Source organism: Lacerta agilis, chromosome 2 (genome assembly GCF_009819535.1).
Source record: "Lacerta agilis isolate rLacAgi1 chromosome 2, rLacAgi1.pri, whole genome shotgun sequence".
NCBI classification, from domain to species: domain Eukaryota; kingdom Metazoa; phylum Chordata; class Lepidosauria; order Squamata; family Lacertidae; genus Lacerta; species Lacerta agilis.
The window spans coordinates 26,333,228-26,349,189 of NC_046313.1; the positions used below are offsets into that span (position 1 = coordinate 26,333,228).

General features: G+C 41.2%; 1 protein-coding gene across 1 annotated transcript in view; it reads right to left on the minus strand.

The window, feature by feature from the left end:
* Positions 1-15,962, minus strand: part of RPTOR (regulatory associated protein of MTOR complex 1) — a 312,090-nt gene that overhangs the window by 34,408 nt on the left and 261,720 nt on the right. The window contains 4 exon segments of the mRNA XM_033138999.1: positions 1,239-1,343; positions 4,208-4,332; positions 4,672-4,786; positions 8,493-8,598. Coding sequence (XP_032994890.1) covers positions 1,239-1,343; positions 4,208-4,332; positions 4,672-4,786; positions 8,493-8,598 — 451 coding nt within the window.

The following is a 15,962-nucleotide window of genomic DNA, read 5'->3' on the forward strand; positions in this document are numbered from 1 at the left end:
AGCTTGGGTTTGCAGCAACTGCACCTCAAATTTCAGGCTACCTGGCCCAAAAGGAACAGAATCACCATAATATTCTTTTCATGGAAAGAACCAGAGGAAGGTCTGTCAAAGTTTTAAGATCTGAGTGAGGCATCCTCTGTGAATTCCAATGAATAGCTAGAAGGCACATTATACAGGAAAAGCAGGGCAATGTGAGGGAGGAAGAGGACATTAAAGGAAAACATGTAGGCAGCGCTACTGAAATGTAAAACCCTTAATGTTCAAAGGGCAGAGATTTTTATTTTGACGTGTCAAACCACTATCACTTACTGGCTATGCCAGCACAAATATTTTAAAGGGAATGCAAAGTGCTGGTTTAGCAACAGGAAGTTTTCAAATAAGCGGTTGTCAGGCTTCAGTGCTGAGATGCACAGGTTTAGAAATGAGAATTGTCAGAGCATTAATGACTCCTCGTGTCTTGGAAGCAGAGCAAGTATCCTTCATTATCACATCCGGCATAGTGGGTTTTTTTTTTGTCACCTAACCCTGCACATCAGTCTCTCAGCCGGGCTTGTTAAGCAATGGGTTTCTTGTTGACACCTAACCCTTCCTGGATTCTCAACATCAAATCTACTTGCACTACCATCTTGTAAATGTGACATTTCACTTGACCTTCCATCCCCCCTCCACAGTGAACAGCAGGAAATACCGCAAGCGGTGTGCCCAAGTCAAGGCAGGCTGAGCAAGGTAATATGGGAAGCATGCAGAGCTGGGGCAAAAGGGAACAAGCAAACAAAAAAATAGGATAGTGGCAAGAGGTGAGTTTTTTGGGGGTAAAACCCCAAAGTGAGAGGAGAAAACCAGCTGCAATAATGAGTCCAAGGAAGGGCAGTGCTTAGAAAAGCCTTACACAACAATTCTCTATCTAGAAGCAAAAAAGTTAGATCTGACCTCTAGTGATGAAACGCCAGCGCAGTCCAGGAAGAGAACTCACCTGTACTCCTCTGTTCAGCACTATGAAAAAGATTGCATCTATTCCCCATCCGGCATCTCTGTTTAATCTCACATTTATTATTTGTTTTCAAAGTATCGCGGGGCAGAAATTTCTCATCAGCTCCATAAAGACCAAAACATTGTTAACAAGGTATTACCGTAGACAGTGAAGACCACTCCATGTTACCTAGCCCTCTTCCAAATGATGGCAAACTACCGGTACTTTTGCCCCTTCAAATTCAGATAGAATGCTAGGTCATACCTACCGCGTGTCGTTGGCAGCATGTCTGACAAGCCCTGCCAGGCCGTTACCATCTCTGGATTCTTCTCCAGGTCAGCAAAGTTTTTCCACACCCTTATAGCACCATCATCTTGAAGGAATGACAGAAAGAAAATTATGGCAATTCAGCCCAGAAGGTTAAGCTGGGCTTACCCAGTACCATAAGTTAATCACCATTACTGATTTGGCTCCAGCAGAAAATTCATGCCGCTTCAGACAGATTCCACTAAACCATGGTTTTCCAAACAGGAAGCAGGCATCCTTATGGAGAGATCAATTGTTACTATGGAAAGCTTGATCTGACACTTTCTAATCATATTGTTGAGACCATTTTCCACTTAAGTAAGGGAGTAATATGCCAAGCTCCACTATCCTCTGCTACATTCAGAGTCACAGGCAGCAACCTAGATTATGTATTTCCAGACGGCCTCACTGGTAATTAAGTCAACCATTTTGGAAGAAATTTTGCTTACTGCAGTCCTAGTATTATCCCAATTTTGATTTTGAATTAGATGATCACTGGGTGCAAATAGCATCTTACTGTGTACTCTATGCTGTCCATGAATGTAACAGTTCTGCAGCATCTGCACAAAATTGCTGTCATCAAAATGCCACCCCATATTTCTCCCCATTTAATCTGGATATACCAGTTCTGTGGAAATTCTGATAGGTTAAAAAAGGAGGGGGGAAACAATCAATCTGGATTACAGGGGGGGGGGGGAAATACCGTAATATGGGGTTCATTTTGATGAGGATGAGACTGTATGTGCCCTGTAGGAGCAACACAGAGTTTCCAATAAACTGCCATGTGGAAAAACCCACTGAGAGTTATAATACAAGAAGAGATGGGGACTGGTTCTTCCATTGGTGTAACAGTAGCCACTAAAGGCAGGGGAAAGGATCTGATCTAGGTTGTGTTGCAGTATTAAGATAGGTAGGTTAAAGTTTTATCCATGCAACACTTTCCTAAGAAATATTCTCCCAAACCATTATTTGCCCTATGGGCTAAACATATAGGTACCATATAGGAAGTTCTTTTTGATTTTAAATTAGAGGCACACATTATGACAAAACTGGAGAACATGTAATATAAAGATTCTGTTGCCTTTCTGTTTTAATCTTTTCCTTGAAGTGTGTTTTCCCCCTGAAAATGAGCAAGGATCTTATGAATGATTCTAGCCTGGCATGGCAATCTTTAAGACCAGTCTGCTTGCAGCACCTTATTTCTCCAAACCTTCAACTTATTTGTTGCTCCCTCTTGTCATTCAGCAAACATCCCCCCCCCACTGTTTATGGGAGTAATGCTTTAGCTGTATCACAGTCCCTTGGCCCAATTTTCCTTATTAAGTCAAACACTTCAGCAATAAAAAAAATCCAGCTGTTTAAGGAAACAGGAAAAACAGCACTTTATGCTGCTGCTGCTACAGTATATAGCAGCACATGTTTTATTAGTTTATATGCTTGAGACTATACAGGAACATTGAGGATGCTCTAATCTAAAAATAGTACAGTGCTCACTCCCCACCATCCCCCTATCTATCTGTAGAGGGACTACTGAAATGGAGGTATTACAGCAAAACATTTCAGCTTCCACCTTCTTCACCAGCTCTCATATAAATCAAGGGTGCTGTAGTCAAGGTGGTCAGACGACTACAGCACCCTTTGACTGACACAAGAGTAAAAGGGAGCCACAGAAGGCAGAAGCCAAAACATTTTGCCTTAATATATCTGTTCCAGTAGTCACTGTAATAAATAAATGGGATTTACTGTATCCTTCCAAGCACATTTGTCTGAAGTGCTGTTTGATGCTTTTTGTGTGTTTCTTTTAAGTCTCTGTCTCTCTAAATTGGTGATAGCAGCAGTATTCAGACCTGCTTAATGAAAATAGACTCAGTAGTTTAGCTTCTTCCTGCTTGTTATGGACAAGGCTGTATTCATTAACTGTATCATAAACTTAGATAGGGCTAGAATAAATACAGATTATTATCTATAAAGGTTTTGTTATTACCTTGGCTATAGACTCAAAGCAAGAAGGCTAAAACTGAAAACAATTATAGTATGCACAATAATTTTCCAAATGAATTTCACATACCAAACCCTCAAATGTATTGTTTGTTGGGGGGGGGGGAGAGAATCAGGTCACACTTTGCTGAGGTGGATGTTTCCCTGAATGGATGCACAGTTTTTCATTTGGTTATGTGTACACATACGATTCCCACTGCAGTTCATGGGACCTGAAGTCTTGCTTATGCACCCAACATTAGTGTTGTTCTAGCACTAGCACTTTGCTCCAAAACAATGATATGCTTAGGAAAGATATTCTGGGCAATAGGCTGCACAAAATAATGCTGCTTTTGGAAACGATTGTCACATAGCACGATATTCCTGAAGACACACCCTGCAAGAAGAATGGTCTCTGGAGAAGCTTACTTAATCCGTTAACCCGGCTTGAAGTCCTATGGAGCAGAGGATTACTCTGGAGTTGTGACAGCTGAAGAAAGTGCACAGGGGTTAAAACTGATGGTTAGGATTCCTGATGTCAGGATGAGAAAAAGTGGTATGGGGGAATAGGCTAGTGCTAGACTGTCCTGATTCCCAAAGCATTTTCCGAACTTGGGATGAAATGAAGGTGAGGGCAACGGACACAGTGAGAGACAGCTCACAAGAAGCTTCTCAAACAGAGATGCTCCAGTGTGCTTGAAGAGTTTTGTGGTGACTCAATAAGTTTGTGGCAGGATGCACTGAAGACAGTGCAAAATAAAAGGCTATGGAAGTTTTCACTTTTGGTTCAGAAAAATACAACCTTTATTAAAAGGTGGGTCCCTTTACTAAAACAGATGAATAAAATAAAGAAGCATGTATAATAATAAACCTCTGTGTGACTGAAATGCAAGACGAGGTCCATAGACAGGGCAGAAAAAACTTTCTTAGCCCTCCCTTAAAAAAAATACCCACCTGTAGCAGTCAGGAGCAAAGAACAGTCTTGTCCATTCAGATATTCCATGGCAGTGATCCTTGTGTAGCGTGGGTTCCCATTGTGAAAATAGTCCAGCTTTTCTCCCTTTTCCCAATCCCAAAAACTGGGAAAGGCAGGGGGGGAAACAGACAGGTAAGTTGGATTCAGGTTCCAAGTGGATTTTAAGTTCCCAGGATAAAAATAATAATAATGTTATTCTATATACTGGCTCCAAATCAAATGTATTCCTCCAGTGCCCCCCCCCCCCGAGTATTTAACAACTTTTGATTAATGTCTCTTCATTACACCTCCGGCTTCCACAGAGAAAGTAATAAGGCTGAAATTCTATTAGCAGGGTCTGTAACAAATCCAGGCACAACAAGATGACTGCATGTATGAGGCTTTTGCTTAGCAGCAAGAACAGGGCACCAGCTCAAGAGTGTTTAAAATGCCAGTGCCTTACCAGATGCTGTCCTTGTCAGCCACCGCTATACATGGGGTGAATGGGTGAAACTTGACCACTGACGGCATGCCAGGGTTCCTGTTCAGGAAGATTTGATCATCTAGTCGTGAAATACCTAGGGAGGAAAAGGAAGAGAAAAACAACACGAATAGTGGTATCGGGACCTCTCACAATGCCAACCACCCTGAGCCCTAAGACTGGCAAGGGAGGTCCTATCAGTGGGACTGCCATTATATACAATATACAATATACAAGCTGGAACATGTCCAGAAGAGGGCAACCAAAATGGTCAAAGGCCTGGAAACAATGCCTTATGAGGAACGGCTTAGGGAGCTGGGTATGTTTAGCCTGGAGAAGAGAAGGTTAAGGGGTGATATGATAGCCATGTTCAAATATATAAAAGGATGTCATATAGAGGAGGGTGAAAGGTTGTTGTTTTCTGCTGCTCCAGAGAAGCGGACATGGAGCAATGGATTCAAACTACAAGAAAGAAGATTCCACCTAAACATTAGGTAGAACTTCCTGGCAGTGAGAGCTGTTCGGCAGTGGAATTTGCTACCAAGGAGTGTGGTGGAGTCTCCTTTGGAGGTCTTTAAGCAGAGGCTTGACAGCCATCTGTCAGGAATGCTTTGATGGTGTTTCCTGCTTGGCAGGGGGTTGGACTGGATGGCCCTTGTGGTCTCTTCCAACTCTATGATTCTATGATATGCTGCCTGATTGGCATTAACTCATGAGAAGGCCTTCCCCTGCTAGTGGTTTTCTATTTATGGAACGCCCTCCCTCGGGAGGAGCATCTCCCTCCCTCATTAGTAACTTTCAGTAGGGACTTAAAAACACTCCTGTTTACCCAAGTACCGGATAGCTGAAAGACTGTTCATGGTAACTTTGAAATTATTAAGCTGTGAGGATATGTGATTGTTTTATGTTTTAAAATATTTTAAATTGCTTATAAATATGTTTTATTTTTATTATATTGTTTTAGCATTTGGGTGGTTTTGTTTTTTTTGCTCTGGGTTCCTTTGGGAGGAACAGCGGGGTAGAAATGTAATAAATATTCATAATCATAAAAAATAAATTCTGATACTCAAGACTACATTGAATGTACATAATTTAGTATTCTACAAAGGAGGTTCTTGAAATATGCTATGCCTGGTCTCCTCAAATTAAAGGAGGGAACCCACCCTGTTTCTGTCCAGGCTATCTTTATTTGTCCTCGGTCCACACAGAAAATGAAAACATCACTCAGCAAGTGCCCAACTATTGTACTTGATTCCCTCCAGCATTACATGTCTATTTTCTATGTGAGAGCACAGGGAAAGACTGCCAAGTTGTCTTCACTGTTTGATAGCCTCTCCTGACATTGCATTGCATTCCTGACAAATTGGAGATCTCACAAATCTTTTCAGATTTTGATAGCAGCGCTCTAAGGAGGTTAAGATGAGAACAGATTGGATTAAGCAGCCAAAATGTTTGTGCCTCATTAAATACTTATTGCACTATGCCAATAAAGGCTGAACGTGCAGGTGAAAAAAAGAGATACCTTTACAATGTAATGCGCAACTATGATAAGAGCCAAAGTTTCAAACTTAAATAAGGCTCAAAGCCCCCAAATATTAATGGCAAGTTCACACAAGAACATCATTTTCTGGAGTTCCAATGTATAGCAAATCGGACTATATTTTGGTGACAAAATGTTTTTTTGCAGATAAGTGGAGGCAGATTTCCAAAATGGACAGCATCAAAAAAAATCCTCCAGTGTTTCCACCACTGCTAAGGGTATGCAAAATAAAATTCTGAAACTGGCATCCTTCACTGTTTGCACAGTTGTATGCATTGTTCCTTTAAAATAAAAATGTAAGGCTCTCTTCTCTGCTGACTCAAGCCTACTAGGTCTCAAAGGACTGAGCTATATGTGAGAGACAGACCATCTCTCTCAACAGATTAATATTTCACACTAATCTTTCCCCAGCTGACATCTGTAGACGGAAAGTCCCCCCAAATTTTCTCATCCCTGGTGAGAGCAATCTTGAGTCATGCTGAAAATGGCAGTATAGGTGAACAGCACAAATTTGCTCTTATTCACTGGCCAACCAAGCTGCAGAAAGAGTAAAAATGTCAATTCTAACCACAGCTATGCAAAATTAAGGGGCCACTTCAGCAAGATACAGGGAATTCAAATATCCTCTGTCATTAAACAATAAAGCCCACAGCCTGACTGCTGCCTCGTAAATGAATAAAGAGTTATAAATAAGCAAGATGCGCTTTCAGTACAGCACTGAATATATATGCTGATGAAACGTGAGTCCAATGCATATGAAGGGAAAGAAGCTGTAAGTGTAAAAGAGTCCACACATAAACAAGCATTGCAGAAACATGACAGGATATGAATAAACAATCATTTATGGGGCCCCATAAAACCAAAGGATACTGAAACCCTTTAGGTGCCTTGTGGATGTGAAGGGGATACAGCAGACTCTTGCAGATCACAAGCTAATTTGCTGAAAACCCCAGCAGTATTAGACACCTATCAAACTCTGACTCTGCTCTTTGGAGAAGGTGAAAATGTTGGCATTTCGCCTGCAACACCGTCTCTTGTAAACAAGCTGCCGCATCCATCTAAACTCTACCGGATGGAAGAAAAGCCTGGCTATGTTCAGCAGCATATGTTCAACGTCTTTGAGCAATTCGTTTTATCTCGAATATTTTGCTTTTGGTGGGACATGCCATTTCTGATCAGCATGACTGTCCAAAAGCTCTGCTACTAGCATTCAGTGTTAGCAAGCTTCCTCAGTAGGCACATGTTTCACATATGCACAACCCCCACCCTCACCCCCCGGAATCCCAGCTTTAGACAGAGGCAATAGAATTACATGGGCAGGTTTAGCTAGTTACTTACGTTTATGCACAGATCTTAATATGGGGATAATGATTACTGAGCACGCACACACAATCAAAATATGCACATGCTTTGAACTTCAGTGCGGAATAGTTCAGCTACAACATGCACATTTCCTGGGTTATGGAGAATTAGCTAATTAATTCTAACCACTACTAAACAAATGCACCCACGCAACATACGTGCAAAAAGGAGCATGTACACAGGATGCAAGAGGAGATGGGGTTGGAGGGCAAGTGTCCTGCTGCTGAGAGAGACACATTAGTCTTCTCCCTCTGTGTCTGTCTATCACTCTCTTGGCTCACATTAAAAACCAGACCTCAGTGATGCAAAGTAGCATGAATGTAGTGAAAAGCTGACTTAGGCAAGGACTGAAATACCTGTTGAAAACACAGGCACACAAGGATAGGAAGAAGGGGCTACAATTTGTAGGGAAAGAACCTGCCACCCCAGGAAAACAATATAACTGGGGCACGCTGAAACTCCTGGGTTAGTCAGGAAACAGACAGGAGCAGAGAACAGCCTTTTCCATTCAGAAATTCCATGGCAGTGATCCTTGTGTAGCTCCTAAATTCCTGGGTTAGGAAACAGTGGGACAACCACAAATCGTATTGGCAATACCAGAGCAGAGTATCTCCCAGACTCTTGTAACTAGCAGCCTGCTGGCTCCACATGCATAGTCTCATCATGTGCTTTACCCAAGAAGAAAAAGACTGTCTAGCTCTCAAAAGCAAACAACCCCATTACAACAAAACAAGCTGAAGTTGTGAGCAGAAGCTCATGCTAAAGAGGTCAACATTGGCCAAACAAATGGTTTATGAACAGTGTTCTTGTTCATGGCCTTATGTAAAGAGTGGATAAGCATTCTCCTTGGTGCCAGGAGATGTATAAAGTGGGGGTGGGTAAGGGAGAAAAAGTTGGTCACCTTTTTGGATGATTTTCTGTGCTTGCTTTCGGACTCTGGCATTGCGCAGAAACCGCCACTCCCTTTCTTTGCGGACCTGGCTCTCCAAATCATGTTCTTCTGGAATCTGCCAATTAATAATAATGATGATGATGATGATGATGAATACAAAAAGAGAATGGCAAAGAAAGGGTTCTTGCGATTCCAAATGCCTGCTAATTTCAACCAGAACAGGGGGCCCTTCAGCCCATGCAATCTGACCAAAACCAGCAAGGGGCAGATGAGGTTTTTCTGTTCTGATACACTTCATTACCTTCTGAACTGAACATCATCCACCATTGGGCCCCAGGGCTGTCAAGTGATCAAAGCCTCAGTTGTTTCTTTTAACCAATTAAAATAAATATGATAAAATGTCTACACAGGCAATACTTTCAAGAAATCTAATGCAGATAATTTTTCATTGACAAACTACAGGGAATTCAACTGGAATGCACTGCTTGAATGCAGATGTATACATAGATCCATTGCAAAAATGATATTGGCACTGAAATCCTCTTACTCGGGACATTTATTTTAAAATGCACATTTTAAGCCTATGGCTGATAAACCGTATCCGTTACTTGACATATATTCCAAAACCTATTCTTTACTCACTCTTTTGAAAAGGTCTATTTGTTTTTGTCTTGTCTCATTCAGGCTACAAGTTCTCTCAGAAAGCAAATGAACATCCCATTTCCTTAAACAGCAACGTAAATTTATGAAGCTCATATAAATGGCTTGTCACAGCAGATATATATGAATCTTGTGGCTGCTGTTACGAACCCGCAAGCTCATCCCTAGTACAGGACCATTTTTATACTTGTCTCCAAGGCTTTCTTCTGTTTAGATGGAGGGAGTGCAACTTCTGCATAATTCCTTATGAATAAAAGGCTCCATAAAGTATGTGGCAGGGAAGTGTAAACACAGAAGGTATAATTCAAAACTGGAGACAACATGTGGAGATCCTGTACTTCTTCCTGTCGAGGGCCTGAGCAGCTAGAGGATCGTAAAGATTCTGCCCCGTTATTTAAGGGAAGAAGCACACTCAATTGCAAGAAGTTGATGCTGCTCACATTTTGGGAATGGCTGCTGAAAACAATTAGGCAGATGTGTAACGGCATGAAAACGTACATATTAAATGTCAAACGTGAGTTGGCTTTCTGTGCAGAGAAAGATGTACTTTGGATTTTCATAGCCAGGCCTGCAGTTTTCAAACACAAGCACTCACTCATCTCAGGTGTTTTGCTTTCATGATGACATCCTTTTAAATTATTATTCATGCCATGATGAATATTCTACTGATATAAAACAGTGCTGCTAATCTGTTGGTACTGTAGCCTGAGAGACCAGGCATTGGTTACCACTGAGAAAATGGGCATGGTAGCCGTTAAATTTGTTCTAGATCAATAGGAATCCAAGGAAGAACATTTATTTTAGTTTGGTTATCAGAACCTCCCAGTTTGCAACAGAAAGAAAGACCAATCAATAAAGGCAGAAAGGGCACACTTAGAGATTATTGTTAAGAACCATAGGCAGACAGTCCCTATCAGTTCGGAAAAAAGTATGCCAAATCATATTGCCATGCAAAAAAATTCACAGCAGCCCATCCTCTGGAAACAAATCACAACAAGATTACAAAGCTAGACAGCATTTATTTTATCATTTAAAAAATAATAATTCTCCCTCACTCTCCCCAGTAGTTTTCTTTGGCAACAATCCAAGGTTTGTTAGATGGAACATGAGAAATGAACAGCAATAAGCAAACCCAAGATAAAATACATTTAAGTATATTCAAGTGGAGACATATACTTTGATAAAAATGTCATTTCAAAGGAATAAATTGGGAGAAGATCTTAAAGGGCTCTGTGTCAAGAAAAGAAGACAATAATATAAACATTACCAGTTGGCATTTAGCATGGCTTTTGTAAGTATGGATTAGGAAATGCTTCTTCCCTGTGTAACAGCTCCCATGGAGTTAGTCTGTCCATATTGCGTTGGCCTATAATGCCAAGTATGTTTGTAGTGCTGGCCTTTGTTTTACCTTATCTGCTCTACCATACCAAATTATGGAAAAGAAGAGCCACATGGTTTTCTTTATGTGGTCATTATATGAGGAATTATCACATGCATAAACAGACAACAGGTTGCATCCAGTGAAGTTGTTCCTTTACTGCAAGGACTTTAGAGCAGAGAACGTCTTCATTTTATGCCGGAAACCACTGAGGACCAGGGCACTAGCTTCCTGATCACAAGATTCCATACAGGGCAATGTACCAGAGCAAATTGATATACTTTTGTCACTTTGCAATGAAACCTCTCCTCTCTTAACTCCCCCTCCCTGTGCACCCCCCACATCTATTCTGGCGGTTCCTCAACTTTCTAGGGCAGATTTGGGAGAGGCACAGCGGGGGTTTGTAGAGAGAGGAGAGGAAGGAGAAGTTCTGCTGCACTAGCAGAACAAGACAGCTTCATTGGGTACAACTCAGTATTTTTGGCCTCATACTCTGGTGAGCTGTAGTGGAATGCACTGATGAACAGGACTGGCCCACAACATTTTGGCACCTGAGGCTAACCACAAAATGGTGCCCATTCCCCACCAGGGAAGAAGGGTGAGTGAAGATCTACATCAGGAACAAGGATGGAAAGAAGATCTACATGAATATCTGCTGCCCCTATGGCTCCTGCCACCTGAGACTGTCGCTTCACCCTGCTTCATGGGTAGGCCGGTCCTGCCAATGAATGATGTTGCTAAAACCAAGGCAGTACTTAGTTCTAGCAACTCGGGAGGGGGATGGAATATAAACCATCTACACACAAATGGGAACAACCTGAGATCAGTACATGTGCAAATGTCTCAATGAGTGGTGAATTATCAGCAAGGGATTAAGAGTGTGATCCAAAATCAGTGATTTAGCAATATCATTAATTCCTTCCCCAGAAAGGAGGACATTTGCATTTTTTTAGCTTAGGTGATTGGGTTACAAAGGTGGGGCAGGATGGAGACTTATAAAATTATACATACAGTAGTATAGAGGAAGTGGAAGGAATGATACTCCCTCTCTCATAACACTTCAAATTAGAGGTCATCCAATGAAATTGACAGGCACAAAATTAGAGATAAAAGAATGCACCTTCACAACATGCAATTCGTAATGGCTTAGATGGCTTTAAAAAGACAAGAAAAATTATTGAGTGTTAGGACTATTAACAGCCATTAGTAATGAAACCTACTGCGATCTCTACCTTCAGAGGCAGTAAAGGAAGTGTAAACCAATTTTTGCTGTTGGGGGTCAATCAGTGGAGGATGGCTGTTGCACTCATGCCATACTTGTGGGCTTCCCAGATGGAGGATGATGGACTAGAATGAATCATTGGCTCAATCCAGCAAGCCTATTCTCACACTATGTTTGTTCTCTCCTTGCAGTCGTTTTTTATGACTTTAGAAAAGTCTTTCTATAGTAAACAAAAGACAAGCTTCTGTTCTGTTCTATTCACTTCTATGTGGGTCTCCCAGAGGTGTGTGGGTGTCTGGAATAGTGTTACATGATTAGGATCATGACACACTACAGATTTCTAACACCTCTTGGCTTCCACTCAGACAGAAACCAATTACAATTCAGAAGTATCCCACTGAGCAGTGCCATGTGAAAGCCAATGAAGATGTTCTCCGCTTTATCCATATCAAGATGGAAACAGTCAGCAAGGGGTTGTGGAAATAAGGACAGAGGATGGATTTTCTCCTTGCAGCAATAAATAATGTTATAGGGAGATCTCTGCTGGTTTCACAGTGATGAAACAGTTTCCTAAGGGGCTAAATCCTCCATCATTTGAACAGAGCTAGAGCCACTGTGGAGCTGAGGTGGCAACCTGTGGCTATTGAGGCTAGGGTGTGACTGTATATTTTTGTTCATATGTTGCCTGCATTAAACATAAAAGATCCTAAAAGTTGCAGTCAGACACAGGGACAACACCAATACTACACTTCCCTACTTTAAACGTTTTCAGAACTCGTGAGGTGGGAATAGGGCTAGATCTATGATTACCTGAGCACTGCTGTTAAGTACCAGTTAAAGCACTACACTCTTTTCCTGAAACAAACATTGTTCTGCTTTTCCATAAATCGAACACTGACTGATGCCAATGATTCATAATGCCACCAGTCAGTGCATAGTAGCATAATGCCTATTTCTCAGAGAAAGAACATTCCCCTCCACACCAAACCTTATAGAAATTAGGTGTATTTGCAGCCCCTTTTGCATGTATTCCTCACAAGAGCATCTACTCTGTCACCCTGCCTGCTGCATGTGTTTCCTAGCAGAGTCTTAGCATAAGGATCCAGGCTCTCTCTCCTACTTACATTTAGTTCACATTTCATTGTGTGTGTGTGTGTGTGTGTGTGTGTGTTTTAATGCAGGCAGCAGAAGGCACCAGGAACAAAACAGGATTCTTTACTCCTGAATGTGCCACGTACGGCATTTTCAGGAAAGAGACTATTCCACATAACTCTAGAGAACTATATAGATTGCAAGAAGCTCAGCTAGATGAACTATGGAATAATCAGGAAAACAGCACAGCTGCAACTGTTGGCATATACCAATTTTGCTCCTTGGATACAGTATATGCAATGCTAGCTTTTGTTTCATTAGACACTAATTATTGTTCAGTGTAGCATTAGGATATTTTTTTTACTATCTTTGGTGAAGAACACCCTATAGAATACAGCATGTGCAATGTCCATGAAACCTCTGTTAACAGGCTCCCAAATCGACTTCTTATGCAACCTGAGCAAAACGCAAAGGATGGTGGTAGGTAGAGAAAGAAGCAAGCATAAAGGTATATTGCACATCCCTTGGACGGGATGTTTAATAATGGATTCTAGTGTTTTTAAGCAGAATTTGAATGGCCAAATGTCATGTATGATCTAGTTGAGATTTCTGGACTGGATGACCCTCAGGGTCCCTTCCAACTCTACAGTTCTATGATTCTATAAGGAACCACAGGTTTTTCTACTGGAAGCACAGGTCTAGAACTCCTTCTAGGAGAAAAGCAGTTTGAGGAAGTGTTATGGGGCGGGGAGCAATGGATGGTGAAAGAGTTATGCACTATTGTTCCCCATAACATTTCATTTTTGAATGCCAGTCTGTAACTGTGGCCAGGTGGGGTTTGGAGAGTTCACCAGTATTGTGTAAAAACTGCCAATGCACCTTCCAAAATTGGATAAGCATTTTCAAATGTTTCCTGAATAAGAGCCAAACCTTTGCGCAGGTATGCTTATATTGCTTGTGAGGTCTTGTCATGAACAAGACCTGCCTTTGTGTGTGAGAGAAAGCAAGCAAATGGGGATGAGCAATTGTGCAGTAGGAGAGAAGGGAGGAGAAGAAGAGAGATGGACAGGAGAGCAGAGAAGTAGTGAGTGGACTCATGAGAGATTGTGGGGATGGTGGTGGAAGGGCAAAGAAAGGAGGTGGTTGAGGGTGAGGATTGTGCAGGGGAGGGAAAGATGGGCAGAGACATGTGAGGAGCAGATTCGCCTTTGATTTGGGCTTTTTGTGTACATGGGTATTTAAAATCAGCCACAATGTTGGCTGCAGATTTCTAAGGTGGCAATCCTAAGTACGCTTACCTGGGAGTAAGCCCCACAGAACAGATGGGGCACACTTTTGAGTACACATGCATAGAAGCAGACTGCAGACCAAATACTATTTCCAATAAAGCAAGTCAAATGATGGGACAGCCCTATGAGTATGATCTGTGAGATATCAATCCACCTGTTTAATTTCAAACATCTCAGCAAAATTCAGTTCCAGGAAAAAGGCTATAACCCTTCAATATTAGTGGTGATAGGGAATATGAGGTAAAAATGAACACATTACAGGATCGCAGTAATTTAAAAATATGGCAATGGGAAGGACATGGGAGAAAATTCTCTTACTACCCAAAACCCTTTTGTATATATATATTCCTGTAAACCCTGATGAAAGAAATGGGACATCTATTTCCAGTGGAGCTTGTGGAAGGAAAATTCTTGCTGGAATGTGCCTCATATCTATGGTAGTAAATAGTTATTGCTGGACAAATCTCTCTCTAGAACTGTGTTGTGGTTCTCCATTCAACAAGTAATTATTCAAAGCACTCCAAATATTCTTAAACTTCTACTTAAAAACAACAACACTGAAGTACTCACATTAAAAACACACACCCTGTGTGCACAGAACGATGCATTTTGATTGGCCATCTGGAGTGATTTATTAGATTAATAAGGCACCACACTGGTGAACAGCTATTCTCAGAAAGTAGATAAATGTTTTTAATAATCATTGGGAGTTAATATATTACCCACTCTGAATGGTAAAATAAAGATAGCATTATCCTAATTCTTTTATTTTTAAAACATCTACGTACTGTTCTCTAGACTTGGAAACAAGCACATAAAAGTCAGTTTGGCCAAAGTAGTTGGACCAACAGCTTGAAGCTAATTAGTAATTAAAGTAGTAACATTTCCAAATGTTTCAATGCCTGTGTAGCTATGGGTATCAAGAGAAAATTAATTGCATTTGTGCTGTAGTTGATGAAGTACCAAATGTTTTATTACCTGGCAAATTATCTTGGTGGTTCAATTAAAAAAAAATACTGAGGAACTGCAAATCCACCTGTAAAACATGTTGTGATTAAGAAAAAAAAATTGCTTGAATATACAGCCAGTTAGTGTTTTGCTTTGATGACCAGTAGGGCTTTCAGGTATGCAGAAAAAATATTGACAGAGATCTCTGTTACAGGTTTTATGTTCTTAAAAAGGGGGTATGTGTGTCAGCCATTTTTTCTTTATTCTAAAACCCAGGTGTAACCCGATATCTGCAGCACCTAGCAGAAACTAATTCAGTCTGTAATTTCGATCTTGGAATAGAAATGAAATGCTGATCACATGATTAAAACATTCAGTCTAATTTTTGTACTTTTAAATCTTGTTTCCCTTGCCCCCACCCCCCATTTGGATACCACCTAGCCAGATGAAGAGCTAGAACTAAAACTTTGCTCACTAGTTCGTGATATTTTGGCTGGTCCTTATAAATGTTGGTTTTGGAGAAATACATGGATTATTCACATGCCCATTCTGGGCCTCCCAGAGGCACTAAGAACACACAGGTCTGTTGGGTATTCGTGTCTTTGTTACTTTTCAAAATATCTCTCCCCCAGAAAGCCCAGCAAGAGCTATGTGTGCTCATTACCAACAAGGTAGGTTACTGTAATGAATAGAATGAGAAGAAGCTGGAATAGAGGACTGAAAATGGGATCAGCCAACAGAGGCCCTCAAGTACATATCCCCAGCCCCACCCCACCCCCTTTTGCTGAACTCTTCTGTACATATCATACCACACAGCTCTGGAATTTGTTGTATTGAAGCATGAAAATGGAGGGCTTCACATTCACACAACATCCACCTACCCACCATAC